Source organism: Panthera pardus, unplaced genomic scaffold (genome assembly GCF_024362965.1).
Source record: "Panthera pardus isolate Hobbes unplaced genomic scaffold, ASM2436296v1 HiC_scaffold_13, whole genome shotgun sequence".
NCBI classification, from domain to species: Eukaryota; Metazoa; Chordata; class Mammalia; order Carnivora; family Felidae; genus Panthera; species Panthera pardus.
The window spans coordinates 46,620,632-46,644,164 of NW_026526688.1; the positions used below are offsets into that span (position 1 = coordinate 46,620,632).

Sequence of the window (23,533 nt, forward strand, 5' to 3'; positions counted from 1 at the left end):
GTTTTTTAAGTGCATTGACATGATTGATAAAGTTTCTTTTTTTAATCCCTCCTGCAGTTTAAAGTGAACAAATGCATGTTGGGGGCATTCCACTTCATGTAGGCACTTCTTCTTTCCTTCGACCATGAATTGCCTTTGCCATGGAAATCCTTCTGTTTTTATGAAAATACCCCCATTGTCTAGTTGCATAGTAGTTTGTTTCTGCCTTTATTACAGTAAAATACACATAAAATTTTTAAACCGTTAAATGGTACCTCTAAGCTTACCCTGAAAATTAGCAGTTTTCTCCTCTATGCCATTCACTCCTAATTCTTGCTCTCCTGAGGAAACCTCTTTCAATTTGTGGCTACTCTTTCACACTTACTTCTGTATTTGTAAATACTATTCCTGTACTACTTTCTTGAATTTTCTTTAAGCTTTATATATTCTCCATAAAATACCAATTAGCGAGGATGAGAACCTAATTTTCTTAAGTACTTAGCATGCCCACTCACATACATACATACACAAAGTCACACAACACAACTACATTCACTCATAAATATCTCTCAATCTAGTTATTCTCTTCTTCTGATGAAGTTCTAGCTCATTTCTTGTTAAATTACTATTATGTGTTTATATTGTCAAGACTAGGAAATAGTCATTCACGGCTGATCCATGCAGTGCATTACAATCACATTTTCTGGTAAAATGTTAGGTCCTTCCTGGTGGCCCTCATGATATTTTATTTATTTATTTATTCATTCATTTATTCATTTGTTTATTTATGAGAGAATGAGTCGGGGAAGGACAGAGAAAGAGGGGGATAGATGATCTGAAGCAGGTTCCATGCTGACAGCAGAAGGCAGATGGGGGGCTCGAATTCACCAACCGCAAGATCATGACCTGAGACAAAGTCAGATGCTTAACCCACTGAGCCACCCAGGAACCCCATGATCACGTTTTAATTTTGCTTAGTGATCTCTGTATAACTCATAAATCTATCTCCAGAGCCTCTAACAGTTTTGAAGATATCACCTGAATATATTCAAACATATCAGGTGTTCTGTTTTATTTTCTTGCTGGAGATCTTGCTCACAGAACCCAGATACTTTCTGCTCCAATTTGGATTGGTTACCCTCTAAGCTTGAAGCACAGCAGCCATCTCAGAACCCATCATCCTGGGAATCCCTTTTGCTTCTCTTTTGTTTTGCATCTCCATTTTCTGGGTTCCAGATTTTTCTCTTCCGAGTTTTCTCCCTCGTTTTCATGTGTGGATCTTCCCGGAGTTCCCTAAGAAAAGAAAACGTTGAGACCTTTCCTGTCTGAAAAGGCCTTTTGTTGTGTGTCCCCCTAACTTAGTGATAGCTTGGTTAGGTATAGAATTCCAGATTGCAAATCATTTCCCTTTGAATAGAGAAGACCAATGATAACCTTCTTCATGTTCTTTTGTGTTTTTTACTCTAGTAACATTTAAGAACTTCTGTTAGGGGTGTTGTGAAATTTTAAAGTAACATGTCTTATTGTGGATCTTTTATTTTCTTTCATTCTGTATTTCACAAGCATTCTCAATGTATGTCATGCCCTGTCATTTGAGTTTTGTCTGTTTTGTTTTTTGGGGGACAATGTCTTTTAAATGTTAGAAGTATTTAACATTCTTTTTTAAATGTTCAATGTTTCTTGAATTGCCATTATATGAATACTAGTTTCCAAATTTAATTACTTAATTTACTTATGTTTTCTTGTCTAATTTTCATGTCTTTTGTTCTAAGTTTAGGAGTTTTCCTCAACCATTAGGTTGAAACCACAAATATTTCTAAGGAATTATTTATTTATTTTGAAAAAGAGAGACAGGATGCTTGAGCAGGGGAGGGGCAGAGAAAGGCGGGGGGGGGGGGGGGGGGGAGAGAATCCCAAGCAGGCTCTGCACTGTCAGCATGGAGCCTGATGTGGGGCTTGATTCCATGAACCGTGGGATCGTGACCTGAGCTGAAATCCAGAGTCAGATGCTTAGCCAACTGAGCTATCCAGGCACCCCTCTGTGGAATTATTTTACAATTTTGTTGTCCTATTTTTGGTTCTCCAAGCTCTTTTTAGTTTTCTGATACTTTTATAAATATGTTATTTTCATGTTCTATACTTGTATATCTTATCCCTCTAAGAATAGTAACCACAGATATTTTTAAGTATTTTTTTGTTGTTTTGTATTTGATTTTTATTTTAATCTTCTATCGTCTTTACTTTCCTCAGTTATTTTATTCTCTTTCTATTTTGATATCCTTTTGCCTTCTTGAGGCTCTCCTCAAATGTCTGGTCGTCATTGGCCTTCTATTCATATTTTAAAATGAAGAACATAAGCAGACCCCTATTCAAAAACTCTGTGGCTGGGCAGGGCTTGTCAACTGATAAGCTTCATGGTTGGGTAATTAGGTTGACCCTGCCTGTCTTGTTTGAGGACCTCCAAACAGCAGTATCCAATGTTCTCTCTCAGAGGTGTTTATTTCCTCACAGAAGAATCCACCAGTTTCCTGCATGAGTGGTACAAGCATTGTCTGAGACAAGAGGTGTGGGAAGGGTGTACCATGGTCTCACTGTTCAATGTATCCCTTGTCATTCTCATGGTCCTAAGGATGGCACACATTCCTTTCTGTAGCTGTCCCTGAACTCTTTTCTCTACAGCTTCTTTCTTTCAGCTTCTACAAACTAAACAACTCCACAGTTGTTTAGTGAACTCTTTTCTCTACAGCTTCTTTCTTTCAGCTTCTACAAACTAAACAACTCCACACAGGGCAGCCACCTGGTGTGATGGGGGAAGGATCTGGGAGTCTCTCTGCAATTGTTAAAGCCTATTTCACAGGATTATTGAAAATGAATCCTGCTTGCTGAGTGACTCTGCTTCCCCCCACCCCCTTCACCATTTGGTTGCTACTTATCCCCACTTAGAACAGCACTGGGCACATATGAGGCCCTCAATAAATATTTGTGGAACTAATGAATGATTTATAATTTGGCTGATTGCTAAGCATCGTGAATGCTTTACTGTAGACTCCTACCCTGCAGGTCTGGGGTTCAGCCTACTCAGATAAGCTACTTCAATTACACTCCTGTACCCAGATTAATTTTCCCTACTGCTATTTGATTCTTTTCCATTCATCCTGTCTTTGTGGGCTTATGGACTGTGTATTTTTTTTTTTTTTAGCCATTTTCATCCCTTTGTGCCATTTTTGTAAGCAGCAGAGATGGAAGAGATGAAGACTTAATGTGTCACAGAGCTCCATGAAAGATTTTCTGCTCGAATTTTGTTGTAATTACATATATTTTAAATGAAAATTTTCATGCATCAAGAAAGTATAGGAAGTATAAAAAACAAAATAACATATGTATCCACACCTGCTTCAAAAAAGGCTTTTCATTTTAGTCCTCTTTGCTTCAAATTCATCTTTGTCTTAGTCTCTATCCCTGCTCCTGTCATGCTCTGTCACTCGTGTGCTCACTCTATCTTCTCCCATTTTTAAAGAACCAAAATATTTCAGAGATGTATGAGTAAAGCTTCTCTTAACTTTCTGCAATTTGTTTCTTTCCCTTCACTCCTCAGAGGTAGCTACTTCATTTGATATATTTTATTCCCATCCATGTGGATATCTTAACGTCCACGTATGTAGCCCTAAGTAATTTATAGTTTTATTTTACGTGTTTGAAATTCTATGTAAATAGTGTCCTATTATACATTATACATATTCATGATGTATACATGTGGATGCATTCACTTAACAGCTGTCAGGCATTCCAAGCATATATTCTACATCTTTTACTTCTATTTTAGATTAAAATGTGTCATGGGACACAAATTGTGTCCATAAAGTTCATTGCACACTACCACTACAAAGAAGCAGCATAGTTTTATTTTAATGTTTTTAAGTGTATTTATTTGGTGAGAGTGAAGTGAGAGTGGGGGAGGGGCAGAGAGAGAGGGCAAGAGAGAGAATCCCAAGCAGGTTCCATGCCATGAGCACAGAGTCCGACGTGGAGCTTGAACTCGGAAACCGTGAGATCATGACCTGAGCCGAAACCAGGAGTTGGACCTCAACTGACTGAGCCACCCAGGTGCCCCAAGCAGCATAAATTTTAAAAACCTGGATTCAAATCTAGAATCTCTCATTTGCTAGCTCTGTAATTTAGGGCAAGTTACTTAACCTCTCAGGCCTTGATATCATTTGTAAAATTTAAATACCAGTAGTACACACCGTATTGTCGTATTAAGTATGTAGCTTTCCGGAGAGTACATGACAATAGTAAACCATCCAATAATGCTGTTGCTATTATTACATAATGGCAACAATTCACTGACTCAGGATCTTTGAACTGGAAGTAAAAAAAAAAAAGTTCTCCCTGGTAGTTTCTTCAGAACTGGTTGTGGTTCTACCACTTGGGAATGGGGAAAGCAAGTCTAATCCCTTTTCCATATGACAGACTTCCAAATATTTGAAGACAAATATCAAGGCCCCCTGAGTCTAATTATATTGAAAATGAAAAAAAAAATAAAAGAAAAGGAGGGGAATTGGTACACAGCAGTGATGGATGAAACCTTATCTATCGAGACAAACAGGTAAAAAACAGAATGAAATACCTTAAAACTTGCCCGTCTCCTGGTTCCTCCAGCAGAACCTCCCTTTGAAAAAAATCTTGTAAGTGCTATGGAAATTTTTTGTTCCTACCTTTTGGGGATCTGCTGGATGGTATTAACATAAGTGCTACCAAATGGACTGGGAGATAATTTTTAAACCTATCTTATGAAGACAGTCTTTATTGTAATCTATTATATTTAAGCCTGAAATGGATAATAATAGAAAGGAATGCTCTGGTTTTACAAGGCAATAACGTGGTGTCTGAGCAGTCAAACTTTATTGTGAGCCAGACTACGGAGTAGTTTATCCCAAAGAAGCTCTCTGACAAGCGTAGAACCAACAACTTGAGCTGGGATTGGCCACAGAAAGAGTTGTGTTAACAAATACAGTTGTGCCTCCTACTTCCCTAATGGAGTTTCTGATTTTTACACCAGGTATTGTGTTCAACACACACACACACACACACACACACACACACACACACACACATCCCTATCATTACATCTTCAACTGAAACCACTTTCTGAAACTGCCCACTTAGATAAAAAGCATCAATACATGAAGACTTCTTTTCCCTAAACCTCAGCAGATTCTCAACCTTCAGAGTCATTTTTGAGAAGTCAATGAGTTTAATTTTGTTCTTTGGACAAGTTGTCCGTCCTGAAGGTAATGAGAGGCTAGGGCAGAGGTTGGCAAACTATGGCCCCCGGGCCAACCCCAGGCTGCTATCTGCTTATTTAAGATAAGAATAGTTTAAAATGTTTTAAATTCTTGAAAAAAAATCAAGTGATGTTATGTGACACATAAAAATTGTATGGAAAGCAAATTTCAGTGTCTATAAATAAAGTTTTATTGCAACCCAGCCCCTCTCACTAGTTTATATATGGTCTATGACTGTTCTCTTGTGACAGTGGCAGAGTTGAATAGTTTCAGTGGAGACCTTGTAGCCCCTAATGTTTACACTCTGCCCTTATCAAAACAGTTTCTCATCCCTAAACTAGTGAATGTAGATCTGGTTAGGAGGAGGAACAAAGAATCTCAATTTGAAGGGAAAGAGAAGAGAGTCTTTAGTAATGTCTTGGGATGGAAGGACTTATTCAAAACTGAAAAAAATGTCAATAAAGAGAGTATAGGCACTATTTGCATACTTCAATGAATGCTGTAGATCAAAATGACCAGAAGCTTTTCAGATTCCTTAAAAGCTCATCCCAGATTTGAACAGCTCTGTGAAAATTGTGCCTCCTATAAGGGGGTAAAAAAAAAAAAAAAAAAAAAAAAAAAAAAAAGGAAAAAAATCTTGTAATTTCTGCAGAATTGGCTCGAGTTCTTCCACTTGGGACCAGGCAGGACTAGTGTAATCTGTCTTCCATATGACAGATTTTCAAATATTTGAAGACAATATCAAGTCCCCCAGAGTCTAATTATATTGAAAATGGGGGGAAACAGGAAAGAAAGAAAAAGAGGGGCACTGGTACATGGCAGTGATGGATGAAGCCTCACACATCAAAACAGAGTCTGTCCACCCCTTCCCCCTCCTCCCCCACAGGCTCACTGCTTTCCAGTAACTAAGAAAAACCGTTCTCAAACAAGTTCAGGACTGGCAATTGTTTCGATTTCCACAAAGATGGACATGATAGTAGGAGAAGCCATGTGACTTCTGTCTTCCCCCAAGGGCTTCAGATGTTGAGTTACTGATGTTGGTGGCAAAGAGGAGAAACAGACCTGCCAATTCTTGGGGCAATGGAAGGAAAAAACACACACACACAAAACAAAGCACAGTAGTGACTTGGAAAGTTGTTGAGAGATGCTGCACAAATAAAAGTCTCCCAGGAGATTTTTCAAGACACACTGAGTCTTGTCAAGAACAACTTGTCAAAGACTTGAACACGGACAAAAGGATGTACTGAGTGTCTCTTCAGTGAAGTGCTGGGTGGTGTTCAGCTGGCCAGCTGGGGACTGTTTGCTTCTGCAGGGGTGTGTAGCTTTAGACCCCTGTTGACTTGCTTACATTATAGGTCTGTAGGGGGAGAAGTTAAACTATAGCAAGCTGAGAGTAATGCAAATGAATTTTGTCCAGATACAACTGAGTTATACTTCGCAGAGAAGATAACCACAAACAGTATATGTTTTTTTGTACTACAGGATGTTAATATATATTGGCCACAAAATTGGCCAATGTCCTATAGGGCATGAGACATTAACTGGTTTTGCATCTATTAGCATTTTCCTTTCAGAATTCCCATGCGCATGTACATGTATGTGTGTACATATGTGTATATGCGTTCTTCAGGGTCTCCTTTGAACTAATATTAACCAGTTTCTTCATTAATCAGTTAAGTATATCTTTGACATATGTTCATGTTGTGTTTGCGTGTTTTTAACTTTGTGAGAAACATTTTCTTTTCACAATACAAAGAATTACATAAATATATTCACTACAAAGATAATCTTTCAGATATATGAATACATTCCTTTCCAGAACACTTTTTTTTTTTTTAATGTATTCATTTCTTCTGATTGCACCAGGAAGAAAGGAAGCCTCAGGACGGTGCTAACATGTCTTGACCAACTCTTGTGTCTTCTGATGATTTCCAATCTGTCAGGGCTGCTGATCTCTCCTTAAAACAGAAGCACTGGGCTTCCAGAAGCCTCTTGTGAGCAGCACCTGATGGGAAGCCCATGCAGGAGGGCACCCTTACAGACCCCAGAAGCTTCAGCTAGTTGAATTCTTTAACTGTGTGCCTGGGTGATTCATTCTGTTAGAAACCCTGCAGTCTGCCCTTGAATTAAGACTTTCTGTTCTACACATAGTGTGGCTAAAAACAAAAACTTTATTTGTTTTGGAGAAATAGCACTCCAGAAGACCTGGTTTAAACTCTGCCACCGACTAGCTTTGTAATTTTTTTGCCAAGCGCTGTATTTCCCTTCTATTCCTGTTTTGTTTGAATAAGCGTATAATTATCTACCTCACAGGACTTCGAAGAAAGTTTCTAGACACAAAACAGATAATGTCTAAATAGGTAAACCTAGTGAACTTTTAATCAATCAATTGCTTAATTAATTTATTCAGTTTTAATGACTACTCTTACCACGTCCTTCATCCCTGCTGAGGTGAGCCACCAGAGGCTGTCCGTTGGACCATGAGTCTTGTGAGGGGTTGTAAGTCTGACCTATTTCCCACTTTCACAACTTGTGAAACCTTTCCCTGGTGCTTTCCGTCATCACCAAAATGCCTTACATTATTTAATATGCCAAGGTGCCGTATTTTAGGGTTCAGGACACCTTGGCATATTGAATATCTTAAGCTGACGGAGCTTGAGAAAATGGCGGAAACAGGAAACCACCCTGACCTCTCCTCTCCCCCTTCTTCCCTGAAGGCAGGAGCTACGTGTCCCCTGCGGAAGGGATCCTCCCTGTACGGGGAGGAAGGAAGACATCCTTATCACCAGAGACAGGGAATGTAGGGCCAAGAAGGCTGTATAAACAGGCCCTGTTACTTCTTCACCATTTATTACCCTGCACCCAAATCCCTTCATCTTGTGAATTCTTCACCAATTTATTGTTTCCTTGTCCAAAAGGTATAAAAGTTTCCCGTTCTGGTCACTTCAGTGGCTTGGGAAGGCTCCCCTGCACATGTGAAAATTCAATAGAATGTGCATGCTTTCCTCCCGTCCACGTGTTTTGTATCAGTTAAAAATTTTTTTTAATGTTTGTTTATTTTTGAAAGAGAGACAGAGTGCAAGTAGGGGAGGGGCAGAGAGGGAGGGAGACACAGAATCTGAAGCAGGCTCCAGGCTCTGAGCTGTCTGCACAGAGCCAGAAGTGCGGTTCCAATTCATGAACCGTGAGATCGTGACCTGAGCGGAAGTCGGATGCTTAACCTCCTGAGACACCCGGGTGCCCCTGTATCAGTTTGCTAGGCCCAGCCAGGGACCCAATGAGAGTAGAGGAGAATTCTTCCTCCTTTGCATGTCATGTCTCTGAACATTTCCTTCTTTTTCTTGCTCTTAGTGAAGCCTGGCTCTTAAACTACTTCCCCTGTGATCTTTTCTGTGATCGCTGTTTTCTCGCCTATACCTTCTGTACCACCAGAAGTGGGGGGAGAGTTCTCTTTCCTTCTCATGGCCATTTCCAGACCACCTCTCTCTCTTCTCCCTAATATTTTCCACGGTCTGATACTCCTATTTTGAGATAATATCAACCACGATCTCTGCTGGTTGTAATAATCTACAGATGCCCAAATCCATTCCTGTTATTCACGGAAGTGCTGGCTTCTGACTTACTGTCATCGTCTGCAACACATTCCCATTTAAATTTTTGGATTTTTGAGTATACATATAGATGATTCTTCTACTTCCCTGCTCTAATTCCTCGAATTTTGATTCTCCAATGATTTGATCTTTGATCCTAGCTCAGCTGCTTTCTGTGACCTAGCAACATCTTCTAGACCAGTGGTTCTCAGCTTTGGTTGCTCCGTAGAAGATCTTTGGAAATGTCTGGAGGTGTTTTGGGGCTGTCGTAGTTGGTAGGAACTATTGGCATTTTGTAGGTACAGATCAGGGATGCTGCTGACTATTGTACAAAGCACAGAAAGCCCTTCGCTAAAAAGAATTATCTGGCCCTAAATGTCACTAGTGCCAATCTTGGTAAGATTTTGCCTGACAGCCCTATTTAAAAAATACAACCCGAATCACACACTCCATTCTTCTATCCTTTGTCTAATTCACTCTAGATCTTCCTTATTTAGTCCTTATTCTCAGTCTTCCTTCGGAAGAATGAAATCTCTGTGAGTGGGATAGTTTTTGTTCCCTTTGTTCATAGGCTGCTTCCCCCAAAGAAGACAATAACTATTATTATTATTTTTTTAATAAACTGAACACCTGGGTAAAGGGGTGAGTCAAGAGAAGGCACACTTAAATGCTAAATTGTTTCTGTTTTTTTCTAAGAGTGTAAAGGATGACAAAAAGGATTGATAGTTTGGGTCCCTAAAAGCCAGAAGTATTAACTCCTCAGCTCTTTCGGTGATGATAAATCTGTAGCTGACCTAAGCATTTATGTAATCTTTTGCTTTTGATATTGTCAAGCATACCCTCCTAATGATGATCTTTCTCAAAGTATGTGGATGTTTAGAGCTCAGGTGCTAGAAGAAGACCATCTCTATTTTTCTGGGTACTCTACCCAAATTTTTCAACCTAGGGATCCGAGGAGATGAACATGTCTGTCACTTAAAATCTCTTACCCGCATGTCTAGCAATTTGGTCTAATATTTTGATCTGTAATATCTTCTTTTGGCTGTAGACAGATATAGGAAGTAGGAGAGGGCATGCATGATGCTGATTTTAGAGTTGAAGCAATTGAGACTCAAAAAGTAAAATGAATTGTCTGAGACTCCATTGCTAGGCATGACAGCTAAGATTAGAGCCTTCGTTAGTTAATGCCTTCTTAACCTACTCTGGGCTCTTTCTATTTAACTGGGCAGCATCTTCTTCAGCTGCCAGGTGACTAGACACCTAACACTCACCCCTTTAAAAGGAAGGATATGTTGGCGTTTCCTCTGAGCTTACAAAAAGCAAGTTTATTTGATACAAGTCATTTAATTGTAAAGAGGCGTCCAGGCTTTAAAGTAGTCTTGATAAGGTGGGGCAAAATATTCGCAGCTCATTCTTCTCAGTTTTAAGTGTGTATTTTTAACTTAACTATCGAGGAATGTGGCTCAATCAAACGTTCACGGCCAAGAACTAAAATGTTACAAAGGTTGCCACGGGCTTAGCACATGCTCACAGATGAGAAATTTTGCAAACTGCAAAGAAATGGGTTGGTAGATGAGAAAAAAAAAAAGTTGAAGAAAACCTAGACTGAATTAATTTAGAATGGAGGACCTGCCCTATCTCTTCTACATCTTTACAAAAGTGAATCCCAAAATGTTAACTGTGAGATGTTACTACATGCTCATTAAGTAGGAGGAAGTGATAAATATTTGGAAAATGTTGTAGACATTGTAGCCTTGGCTAAAGGATTAAAAATTCCTATTGGCACAATTCTTTTTTTGGCTGTCCTATTTACAAAATGTTAGTAATGATAGCACTGGCTTCATATGGTTGCCAGGGGATTACGTGGGTGAATCCATGCTAGGTACCTAGCAGATTGAAAGTATTCGAAAAGTATTGCAAACCCTTTGAGAATTCCTACAATAAAGAAGAATGGGAGTAAGCATTTCCCAAATATGGCTAAATGTAAGGATCAGTACCTAATAACCTAGCGTAGAAGTTTGGAAAATGCTATTGTGGAAGATCCAGTGGATCATAAAGACTAGAAGCATGAAAAGCAATATGGTAGGCTCTCCTGAATAAAATACTTAGGAATCTAGTTATCCATATTAATATTCTTGTTTGAATGCTTTTCCTCCTTTATTTTCGTCTGACAAATTCTTACTCTTCTCTGATGGAGAAACTGAAACCATGACCCAAATTCTCCATCCTTCCTGCATTCATACCCTTTAAAGCACTGTGATTTTTGCAGCAATTCCCATCAAGAGTTGGATTTTATTTCTCTATGTCTTGAATGAGCTGATCTCAGGGTTATGTTGGCCAGTAGAATATCACAGAAATGATGGTGTTCCAAGACTGTTCTTCAAAACACTCTACGTGCTTTCTTCCTCTGCCTTTACCAGGAGAACATACCCAGCCTAACCTATTGCATCCTAAGACCTATGGGGCAGAGCTTTGTCCTACTGGTCTAGCCCTTTGACATGTAAGGAGCCTAGTCTGGAAGAGCCAGCCCAGCTGACCCCCAGAATAACAACACATACAGGAATGAATTCAGCTGAGATAGGCAAGCAGGGCTCAGATCAAGAGGACCTCCCTGCTGACCCATAAATTTGTAGGAATGATAAATGGTTACTTTAAGTCACAAATTATGGGGCTTATTGCAGAGTGTTATTATAGAAATAGCTCTATGTTAATACACCATCTTGAAATCTTAGCCCAATGACCACGTGTCTATGTTCTTTTTCCTCCTACAACACCACCTGGTTTTACCTGTCTATTCTCCCTTCACAGTCTGTGCTCACCTCTTTCGTAGCACTTGTTTGATGGTATGATAACCTCTTGATAGAGAGTAAGCTTCGTGAAGGTTGAGTTGATTTTTTCTTATTTATGAATGCCCACCTTAGAGTAGAGGGTCTGGCATATAGAGACTAATTACGCCCAAGCTACTCTTTAATTTGTGTACACTCTTATGATTTTAAGGACTTTGTGTTGTCTGAAAACCAGAAAATGGGTCATCTCATTAATGGAGCATCTACTCTATGCAAGATCAGTATTTTAAACAAAATGTTACTGGTCTTAGTGACAGGTTTATTTTATTAATTTTATTTAATTTTATTTATTTTTGAGAGAAAGAGAGGGAGCAAGTGTGTGAGGGGAAGAGAGAGAGAAGAGAGAGAATCCCATGAGGGGCAGAGAGAAGGAGGAAGGGAGAGACAGACAGACAGACAGAGACAGAAGTGGGGCTCACCCGAAGTGGGACTCGAGCTCACCAACTGTGAGATAATGACCTGAGCTGAAGTCAAATGCTTAACAGCCAAGCCATCCAGGAACCCCCATAGATAGATTTTAAATATGTATTTGCCTTATCATCTGACTCCAATTCTTTCTTTCCTAAAATCATTTTATGTAGGCGGATATAGTGGACCTTATTAGAGTATTTTTTAAGCTTAATGTATTAAGGATTAACCTTTATATTTCACTTATTTCAGGGTTTAAGACTTTTTTTTTTTTTTTTTTTTTTTTTTTTTTGCCTTAAGTAACTGAGCTAGCTATCAGAAAGATGAAAATCAAGTACATCTCTGGCCCTGTTACTTTACAGTGTTTATATAACGAACACTCTAAGATACCTCTGCTCAGAAGCAGGACCGGCCAGAGAGAGCTAGAGATGTGTATAGTCATTATACTATTTCTTGAACATTGACTTTGTACCCAGTGAACTTGATAGGATTATCTCCTTTCAAAGGTAGTTTCTTGGCGAAGTCACGTGTCCAGAGAATGGCTGACTCAGCATTGCTATGTTGATCTCAAACACATTTTGTTAGCTACCATGCATACATAATGTCTTTCTAAAGTAAGGTAAAATCACTCATTAGTTGCTCACTAAGGACCATATAGTGTGCTAAGGACTTTACATGTATCTGTGTGTGTGTGTGTGTTTTTTTTCTTTCACTTAATCTTCACACTTTGGAAACAATCTAAAATTCTATTATGAAGTATTACCAAGTAGAAACAGTAAGTATTTTGTCTGATATTAAATGCTAAATGAGAGAGGCAGGATTTGAACCCAGGCTTTGTTATCATGTAGTCAATCTAAATATATATTTTTGAATGAATAAGTCAATCCTATCAGAATAAGTTTGATCAAATTCTAACACATGTTGGCTACAGAGAATAAACATTAGCCCAAAGTAGGTTAATCCACTCAGAATCAGCTCCTAGGTAGACAAAATATTTTTTAGATAAAACCTAAAAAAAAAAAAAAAGAAAGAAAAAGGATTTTGAACAGCTAATTACAGACTCAAGCTGATAGTTTCCATTTTTGTGAAAATGAGGTAGTTTTATCTGAATCTCTCTGCTGGCCACAGCATTCTTCCACCTGACCAACTCAGATTGGACTTGTTTGCTCTATTAAAATAGTTGTAGGGCACCTGGGTGGCTCAGTTAGGTAAACGTCTGACTTCAGCTCAGGTCATGATCTCAGGGTTTTGGGGTTCAAGCCCCATACTGGGCTCTGTGCTGACAGCTCAGAGCCTGGAGCCTGCTTCGCATTCTAGGTCTCCCTCTCTCTGCTCACTCTCTGTCTCTCTAGGTCTCTCAAAAATGAATAAACGTTAAAAAAAAAAAAAAAGTTCTAGGGGCACCTGGGTGGCTCAGTTGGTTGAGTGTCTGACTCTTGATTTCAGCTCAGGTCATAATCTCACAGTTCCTGGGATCGAGCCCCACTTCAGGATCTGTGCTGAGCAAGGAGCCTGCTGAAGATTCTCTCTCTCTCTCACTCTGCCCCTCTTCCCTGCTTGTGCTTTCTTTCTCTCCCTCTAAAACAAAAACAAAAATAAACAAGCATGCCAGCAAATAGTTCTGAAATTTTTGGCTTGGTTCGGCCTAATCCTACTGATTTACCTAGTTAACGAAATTAATTCTCCTTCCACCAGTAACTTAAATATATTTTAATTAGCTTTAAAGCACTGGAATGACTCACAGCCACTTTGTGGATATTCCTACCCATCCCTACTAGTCCTATAAGATGATCCATGAAAAGAATGACGTGGTCCAAAATGTTTAGAAAATGTTGCATATACTCCTCTTTTGGAGATCCACCCTTTACATTAGCTCCATCATACACCTAATGGTTTTCAGAAATCTAGAGAATGTGGTGTCATTTAATGCCATAGTTTCCCAAACTTAATTTGAGGGGTAGGGGGGTCCAAAAGCTGTTATCTTACTATGCAGATTATATTTTGTTTAAAGATGATTTTCACCGGTGCCTGGGTGGCTCAGTCAAGTTAAGCATCCAACTTCGGCTCAGATCCTGATCTCATGTTCCTGGGTTCAAGCCCCACGTTGGGCTCTCTGCTGTCAGTATAGGGCCTGCTTGGGATCCTCTGCCCGCCAGCCCCCTCTCTGCCCTTGCCCTGCTCGCGTGCACGCTCGCTCTCTCTTTCAAAAAGGAATAAACATTTAAATATGAATTTTGGAAATTTTGGAATTTTGACCTCTTTTAATTTGTAACGATCTAACTTAAATAGCCCAGAAATCATCTTTGAGTAGATCATACTGTTTAAACTGGGTCTGACTCTGATCGGCTCTAAGTAGTTATGATTAAATTCCTGGGAGCACTCAGCATTTTTAAAACCATTTGAACAGATTCAGGGAAGCTGCATTTGAAACGTGCAACGCCATACTTATTTTGGTAACATTTTTTCTCCCATGGAGAGGCAGAGAATTTCTATACTGTCTATAAAAAAATAACCCAAGCATTTTGAGGACTAAAGTGAATGAATGATACCCCAATTACGGTGTAGGGCTGGATTCTCTCACAGTTGGTAAAACTATAACCGAAGGGTACTTATGTGTATGTGCGTGGTGGGTGGGTTGAGAAAGGTAGAAGATAGTCTCATCTTTGTTTCCAGTAGCCTCTGGGTGTCTCATTCTTGAGGCCAGAAGGAGAAATTAGGTTCAATATATTAACAGGTATCTGGAAATTGTCCTTGATGTGGAGGGCATTCTGTTCCTGCTAGGATGTGGCAGGAGGGTGTATATAGGGGGTCCTTATTGGCATTTCAAATTTCCACTCATGGAGTATCCTAAAATGTCAATAAAAGACTCTTTATTCATAAATAACTGATATGCGGTCATTTACGTCTGTACATTGAGCTCGAAAAGTCTGTAACCATCCAGTTTTTTTTTTTTTTGTTTTGTTTTTTTTTGTTTTTTTTGTTTTTTTTTTGCAAACTCTACATAAAACATCCAAACGGTCCATTTTGTTCAGTACAATATAACACAGCTGTTTGGCATTACCAAATATATATGTATATATATATATAGATATGTACATGTGCTGAAAAAGAAGCCAGTGCAGTCTTTTCTAAGAAGTCCATCCAGTATTTACTGTACAACATTCAGAATTTACATTGATAATACAAGGCACAGAAAGTATGGTATGAAGCCAAGGCCATGCTTTATTCAAACTCTCCTCTGGCTTTGCTCAGTCCTTCAGCTTCATGTCAAACTAAGTGTTCAGTTCTGCTTTTTGTTTTTTTTGTTTTTTGTTTTTTTGTTTTTTTGGCTTTGAACACATCAAATGAAAGTTGAGAGTGGTATGGGTTTGAAATATGAATCACTTGAAAAAACCACCCCCCACGCACCTTCCCAAAATAAACAGGACAAAATGAAATCTGCTTTAAAATTCTTCCATACAGAAATGGTGGTAAACAATTACTCATATTTTTTGAGTCTGGGTTAGAAGGAGCAACCAGTTAATCCTCTAACTGCTTGTATTTGCAATATTTCTAGGTCAACACATACCGCATTGTGTGTACCAATTAGAAACAATTGTGAAGAACGGGAAATCTTAAGATCCGTCTTGATTCCAACTTGGGAAAGGAGAATATTGTTTTCCTCACCAGAAAATTCCCACACTGAATTTTTTTCATCTTCTTGAGACGTGTTGAATGGGAAGGGCCTTCATAATCTAGGCTGGACTGTAGAGAGTGTTTCTGATTGAAATTTTTAGCTAATTCTGATAAGGCTTAGATAAAAGCCTCTTGATAAGGGGTGCTCTTATTTCAGGCATCATCAGAGCTTGCTAATGAGGGATATTGGAATTATTAGATCTCTTTCTGATTGTAATGTCTGTTTCAATAATGGAGGTGATAAGGCAAGATATTCTGCTTACAAACTCCCTCCTGATATTCTCATGATTCAAAAGAACCATAGTTAAATGTCTATCTTCCATATCTGTTTAATTTTAAGGGACTTGTAGCATTTATCCAATTTTGGAATTTGTACGGAAGTAATGCTTGCAATAGTGAAATACTCTTGGGGGTTAAGAAAGATTTGAGGCAAAAGGACATTTTTGTTGTAATCATGCCTTTTGTAAAAGTAGTTGAGACACATTTCCACTCACGCAAAGAGTTACCTTACGAAATTTAGTGATCAATTTTGTAATTCAGGGCTATACCTTTTTGGAAAAGAGGATGTATCCTCTGTCCAACTTAATCTTAAAGGTGGAGGAGGACATTGTTAAGCTCAGGCCTAAACATGAAGCTTACTGCCTTTTTAATCTTTGGGTTCAGATGGAGGGTGGGCGCTAAGACGCACAGTTCACTGTCACTGTCTTAGGCCCACCTCATGAGGACATTCCAAATCCGTGATCTTCACAGCAAAAGGAAAAAGCAAAGTAGCTGCTTCAAAAACCACAATTATTCTATGTGAGTTAAATTTCCTACTTCAGATCACAGTACTACACACTAGTGACTAACGGCCAGGTCTGATTTCCATCCCCTTTTGTCTTTTGAAAAAACACAGCACACAAATTGCCATTTCGATTTTTGCTGACGACCCTGGAGGGGGATGTGAGGAGTCCGTGGTAGACGCTGGCTCTCCTAGAACTGCTTTTGCAAAAAACACCACATGCTGTCAATACAGCCAAACAGCTTTATAACTGCAGCTTTTGAAAGAGTGTGGAAAGTAAAACACAAAATATGTAACACATCTAAGATTAGCAACATTTTCACTTTGTGACATTTGACAAAATACATTTTTGCTTTGTAGTTCAGGAAAATTCTATGCAGACAAAACAGTGGAAGCTGCGGGAAGGGTGGCCGTTCAGCTTTTGGCGAAAACATCGATTTTTCAAATACACTGCTATGGTAACTAACACCGAAGGGCTCATAAAATTTTGTCACTATCTGTAGGACAACATTTTACTCTCCCATTTGCTATGGATGTGACCCCTAGTCCGGTCAATGGGAGGTACCAGGATTCAGAACTCTGCAATGTTTCATGAGAAAAAGTAATGGAAATGGGCCATGCCATGGGCCACAGAAGCACATTTCTCAGCAACGTCAGGTTCCTGTGACTTTCACAGATCTGGAACAAAGACCTCTGAGGAACTTCACCTTCAACACATCTGATAGTTACTATTCCACACCTTTGGGGAAGGACTAAGAAATCGCAGCAAAAATGGTGAAAAGGAAAAACAAGCACATTAAAAGATTTTTATAACATTTGAAATTCACAGATTTGCCAGAAGTTTGGCAAGTGTAGAGTACTATCTAAAACCAATTATAGATGGTCCCCAACTCACGGCAGTTCCACTGTCTTCTGACTTTACGATGGTACGAAGGTGATAGGCATTCAGTAGAACTGTACTAGAAACTCTGATTTTGGATCTTCTCTGGGGCTAGCCATATGTGGGAGGACTCTCTGATGATGTTTGGGCATGGGCAGCCGCAGCCCCCCTCCGCCACACCAGGGGTGAACAACCAATACACCGGTAACCATTCTGTTGTTCACTTTCAGTACGGTATTCAGTTAATCACATGAGACTTTCAACACTTCCATTGTAAACTAGACTCTGTGTTGGATGATTTTGCCCAAATGTAGGCTAAGGCTAACGGAAGTGGTCTGAGCACATTGAAGTTACCCTAGGCTAAGCTATGGTGTTCGACAGGTTAGGTGTATTAAGTGTTTTTTTCGAGTTATAATATTTTCAACTTACAATGGGTTTATGGGGACATAACCCTCTCATAAGTCAAGGAAGATCTGTACACCACTGTAATATTCCACCTTCGCTTATCAGTTGCGATGTGGAGAATTTTTGTCAAGGAAAATAAATCCAGAACTTTTTAATCCAAAGAGAACCCGGTTTTAGTCATCTGACTTAATAACCCCTCTCAAAGTCAACTGAAAGAAAAATGTAGGGACCATGGCAAAGGATAACACCTGCAGCTGGAGATAAAAATAATAAAAAGGGAGAAAAATTTCTCCTCTTTAAACAGAACTGAGTCAATTCCTATTCATCTCTTACAAAAAGGCCAATAAAATTTTTGTGGGCGTACATCTGAGTTTTATGAGACTTTCTGCACGGGTAAATGAAGTTTGCATTGAAATCCATAGAGTGAGCTTCCCTTTGGCTTAAAGGATTTTAATGTAAACCAGTAAGACTGCACGAGCAATGTTGTAAAAACTGTAAATTAACTTTATGATGCAGCAGTCTGGTGCAGCTGGGAAGTACACCCTTTTGGTGGCATAATTTGAAGTCCTGTTTAAAGCATGACCGTTAGACTTAAATGCTTTTGAGGACTGACAGATGTGTCCTTAAGTGGGATATCTTGTGAAAATTCTAAGTAACCTACCAGGTATCACAGCCCACTTTTAATTTCTTGGCTCGTTTTGCACTGGGACAATAACACTTCTGAGGTACGCACTTGCACTGACCAGGGACTCTGTTTCTAGAGGGGCGGCGTTTGTGTTGTGATAGGAAAATGTTAAAATAGAACAAGGGTTTAGGTCACAGTGAGTAACCACAAGTTCCAGTGTCAGTTAAGTCTATCTGGTCTGCATTTTCCACTCCTCCCTGACACACCCCAGCCGTGTCTGTGAATCTCATGAACGTGGGTTCTCTTTGGAATTCTATTGTAAAATACCATACAATCCTGCCATGTGACAGCCACAGAATTTCATACATTTCTGTAGAAATCCTATGCAGAATTATAACAGAAATAAGAGAAAGGAAAAGAGGGAGCAGAATGGACTGACAGATGGATTTGAACCTTAGGAAGAAGTCAGAGGTGAATCATGCTCATTCACATCCTTAGTTACTCAATATGGTATGATGATCATGAGCATTTATAAAAAAAACCCAGGCCAAGAAAAGAAAAAAGTCCATAGGAGGAAATTCTAGACATTGAGGGATTGATGATAATCTCTTTTCTTAAAATAATTTAGATTCTAGGGAAAACATTAAAATTTTTCATTTAATATATAAAAAAAGTATCAGGTCTAAAAAGAATCTGTTTGAATGCATGGAATATAGAAAGCGATTATAAGGCCAATTAGAAGGAAAGGCGGGGGGGAGAGGGGGAAGGCAGGATGATTTTTAAATCCCTATTAACATCTCCAAGATGGAAACTAACAAAAGTTCTCTCTAAGGTGTTTTCTGCAGGTTATTATCCAACAGTCAATGCAGATTCTTTCTGTATACCACCATGCCAATCAACTCTCTAGTTCATTTTGGGTGACGGACCATCTACTTCAACTTCTTGCTCCTTCAGAAATGATAGCAAGGGTGTCAGATGATTTACACTCTCATGCCCTTCTCTCTGTTGCTCCCCAGAAGGAATAAACAAGTAGAGGACATTAGTAAAAGGGCATTTTCCTTATCTAGAGATGGTATTTTGAAAATATGCTCAGCAGTTCTAAGAGGATTTGCTCGTTCTGTATAAGATGCCTTTGGTTCCTGAGAAAAGAAAGATGCTTTTGGATTTCATGTAGCAAAGCCTTTCGTCCAATACAGGGGACTGTATATACCACACTTTAGTTAGAGAAAATGGCTAACACATTTAAGAGTTCTTAATGCCTTACCCATGGTATCATAAATTCCACCTATCTCTAGTTCTTTTTTACTTCGGTGGGGATTTACATTTTTTCTTCCTACATGGGACTTATAAAAACTTATAAAAACGTTTTTTTTTTTTTTAATGACCATATCCCACTGCCAAATAGTCCCTAATTTCCCTATTTTTATTCTAATGAAGCCAAATTCTAAGTAGCTGATCAGCCCTGTGGTTGATCTAGGTCCTTGACCTTGCTTGTCCTGATTGTGGACAGCTAATTAAAACATCAACCGGAGCAGAAACAGATATGTTCATCTTTAGTCTACCAGGACAGCTTATCAAAATGATTTAATAGTGTAAAAGATGGAGTCATGTTAAGATGGGGGGGGGGGGGTCACGAATTATCTGTGGACTTCAGTTTTCCACAATACCATTGCTTCTTTTTTTCAAAAAAGAATCCGAAAGCAATAGTCCTGTGTTAATGGTCTTGTAGAAAAAGCCTACTTGGTAAGGCTGAGCAACCAGGTGTTGAAACTTCCTGAACAACGCATGTGGTTTCTGGGACATTGTGGTCGACATATTCCTCAGGTCTACTGACCCCTATCATTTAGACCAAAGACTATCTGCTGATTTTCAGAGAGGCAAAGGAGGATGCCCTATAGCCCTATGGGGAGGTTTTGTGAACACAGACTAGAAAGTTTCAAGAACCTGGATTGAAAAGTGTAGCAGAACCCCTCAGCCCCTTATATCAATGTTGGGCAACTGAGTCAACACCTTCATCCTCCAACCCAGAGTGATAGCTTCTCAAAGGCGTGTGGCATCTGTAGTTCATGTATTTCCTTGGGCTCGATTTGACCTCCTCTCCAAATCCATGTAATATGTCGTGTTCTAACAGCACTCTGCAATTTGAGCGGCTTAGCTGGGAAGAGAGACAGCTCTGCTTTGTTGACTTAGAAGACATAAGTTTCCATATTGAGCAGTTTAGTTATGCTCCTTGAAACCGCTCCTATGTAATGGGTAAGGAAGAGGTGGGGGAAATGTGGGTAGATTTGTCTCTGGGAGAAAATGAAGGTGGTCATGACAAGAACTAGTTTGTGGTCTATCTTACCTTCTGGTCTTGTTTCCACTAAGTGGCTAGGATAAATGGGGAACTGGTGCTGGTGTGATGTACTCAGATTCTAAATTCTAAATGCCCTCCTCGACGTTATTGAAGTCCTACAAATAAATGGGTTGGCAACCCCGTTTCACTTCTAAAAGCCAACGTTACAATGATTGCTGACATCACAGATGCCAGTTGGTAGAGAACCCTGACAATCTGGTACCAGAATCAGCTGGCCCTTTGGGGCACATCATTAAAAACCTGTTTCAAAACATGCACTATTTAATCTCTGCCTTCCCAGCTTTATTGTAGCTCATCTTTTTCCACAGTTCCTTTTATCTAGCTGTGCCCTCACTTTTATTCTCGCCACTCCAAATCTGAGAAAGTTCATAAAGTGTTAACCCGAGTGTGGATTCAGACGAGACAGTAGAGCCCTCTTATATTTAAGAGAGCTTGTACTTCTCCCTATTAACATATTACACCTATATAAAATGCAGTTTCTTCAACCAGGGATTCTCACTGAGTGTAAATGAAGGCTGAATTCCCCAAGTGCCACTGGGCCGAAAGCTGCCTCTTTCCCATTTAAAGCAAATGTCCCGAAGCTGGCCGTCACTGTCTCATGAACGATAGTGGACTAGAGTCCATTTTGCCTGCTGTAGTTGAAGTCGGCTTCATCGAGTTGGGATTCTGTAATGTTTGAGAGTTTCGTGTGTGTCCGCCCAATCTCTTCAAGGGCACAGGCCAGGGAGTCAAGATCACCATCGTGCTGATGACGAGCTTCCCACAGGTTCAAAATGACAGCGGATGGACTACTTTGTGTAGCAAAATAAGATAAATTCCTAGACAGATTTGAAGAAACAAAAAGAATAACAAAAAATGAAAATAGAAATAAAGGAACAAATAAAAATCACTATAAGGGAATTAAAAATGAATTGCAATGGATATTACTACAATAGGAATAGGAGGCTCCACTATGGCAGGTCTGGAGGCACTGAACCTGAAAGCTCAACTGTGGAATGTTGCCAATGACCTTCTTATCTCCCAGGTCCTCACCTCCCTGGAGGGGTGTGTGTGAGTGTGTGCGTGCGTGTGTGTTTCCCTCTTGACCACCTGCTTGAAAAAGTTCGTCCATTAACTTACACAATGACATAACTCATTCCTATTTTCCAAAATATCTGACCCCTTTATCTCTTGGTAAACAGAGGACTGTCAAGGTTTTATCTTTTTTTTTTTTTTTTTCAACGTTTTTTTATTTATTTGTGGGACAGAGAGAGACAGAGCATGAACGGGGGAGGGACAGAGAGAGAGGGAGACACAGAATCGGAAACAGGCTCCAGGCTCTGAGCCATCAGCCCAGAGCCTGATGCGGGGCTCGAACTCACGGACCGTGAGATCGTGACCTGGCTGAAGTCGGACGCTTAACCGACTGCGCCACCCAGGCGCCCCAAGGTTTTATCTTTGATTTCTTCTTTCCTTCCAAGGTGAGCTCATATACTAAGTGGAGTAGTTATCAACTCCAAGCAGACAGTGTTTAAATTGTCACCTCCAATCTTACAGGTTAATGTCAGCTAGTTACAGATCTCCAAATGACCTTGAGAGTGCCTGGATTAGCTATCTCTCCACCTCCTCAAACTCAATGCATCAGAAATTGGTATCCTCTCCATGCCTCCGAATTGGGCCCCTTTTAAACTATAACAGGTATCCTAGTAATTACAAATGTCCTTCTAATCTCTCACACCGGGACATTTATTTTTGACTCTTCCCTTTATATTGTTGCTTTCTTTTTGACATACACATCAGCTCACATTTCCTCTACATTCATGCTATGTATATGTAATTGATGCTCTATCATTTTTTGCCTGAATCACAGCAAAATCCTTGTAGATCTTTATGCCTGTAAAGTTTCTAATATATCCTGCATTCTATTTTTTCAATGATCAGGTATTACTCTCCTTGTTTTTGATGCCTTCCTCTGTCTGGCCCCACCTAGGTATGGCAATATATATTTTTATTCAATCTTCCTTTGCCCTCTGAGCCATTAATGCTGACTTAGGTAATACTTTGCTTCTTGCAATCGATTCTCTCCATTTGGAATACCCACTTCCTGTCTTTACTCTCTGTTTATCAAAATCTTACACTCCTGCAATGCCTGGTTCACTTCTCTACTCTGCTCAAAATGCTTTATTTCTTCTCTGAATTCTGTCACTGTGCTTAAATTTTCATATGAACAAAGTGCTGATATATTTCATGTGAGTTTTGACTACCCAGCATGATTACGGACACCTGAAGAGAGAGGATCATAGCTGATAATCTTCTGATTCTGTAACAGTCCTTATCCTAATACGATGACAGGTGTTTACTCAATATCCATTGTCTGAGTAATTGATTGCTATGAGCTTTTTCCAGGTGACAAGAGATCTCCAGTGAAAACAAATGGTAACCTTTTGGACAATGACTTTGCTATGGTGAAGACTAAGACAACACAAAAGATTAAAGGTCACAGTTTTTCGTAGGCACTTTTACAGCACAGGTAGAAATGTCACCTCTGGAGAAATTTTGATAAGTTGAACAGATTTTTGAGAGTCAACCACGAATTGCCCGTCTTGAGGATGGCACAATTTTCTATCACCACATTCAGCATATAATCACAAAGTGGACTCATGTAGCTAAGAGCACTTGGAAGAGAAGACCAGCTTTTAAGGGCACATTACCATTTACAAGCAC

The 23,533-nt window shown here is 39.5% G+C and overlaps 1 protein-coding gene across 12 annotated transcripts in view; it reads right to left on the reverse strand.

Moving 5' to 3' along the window:
- Window positions 1-1,088: 1,088 nt before the first annotated feature.
- UNC5D (unc-5 netrin receptor D) overlaps window positions 1,089-23,533 on the reverse strand; it is a 574,975-nt gene continuing 552,530 nt past the window's right edge. For 11 of the 12 annotated variants that reach the window (XM_019440818.2, XM_019440819.2, XM_019440817.2 and 8 more), the window contains one exon: window positions 14,952-21,648. In XM_019440818.2, the coding sequence (XP_019296363.1) occupies window positions 21,444-21,648 (205 nt within the window). In that variant the 3' untranslated portion in view covers window positions 14,952-21,443. Of the gene's footprint in view, window positions 1,273-14,951; window positions 21,649-23,533 lie in introns of those variants that run through there. The other variant, XM_019440815.2, reaches the window with a different exon arrangement.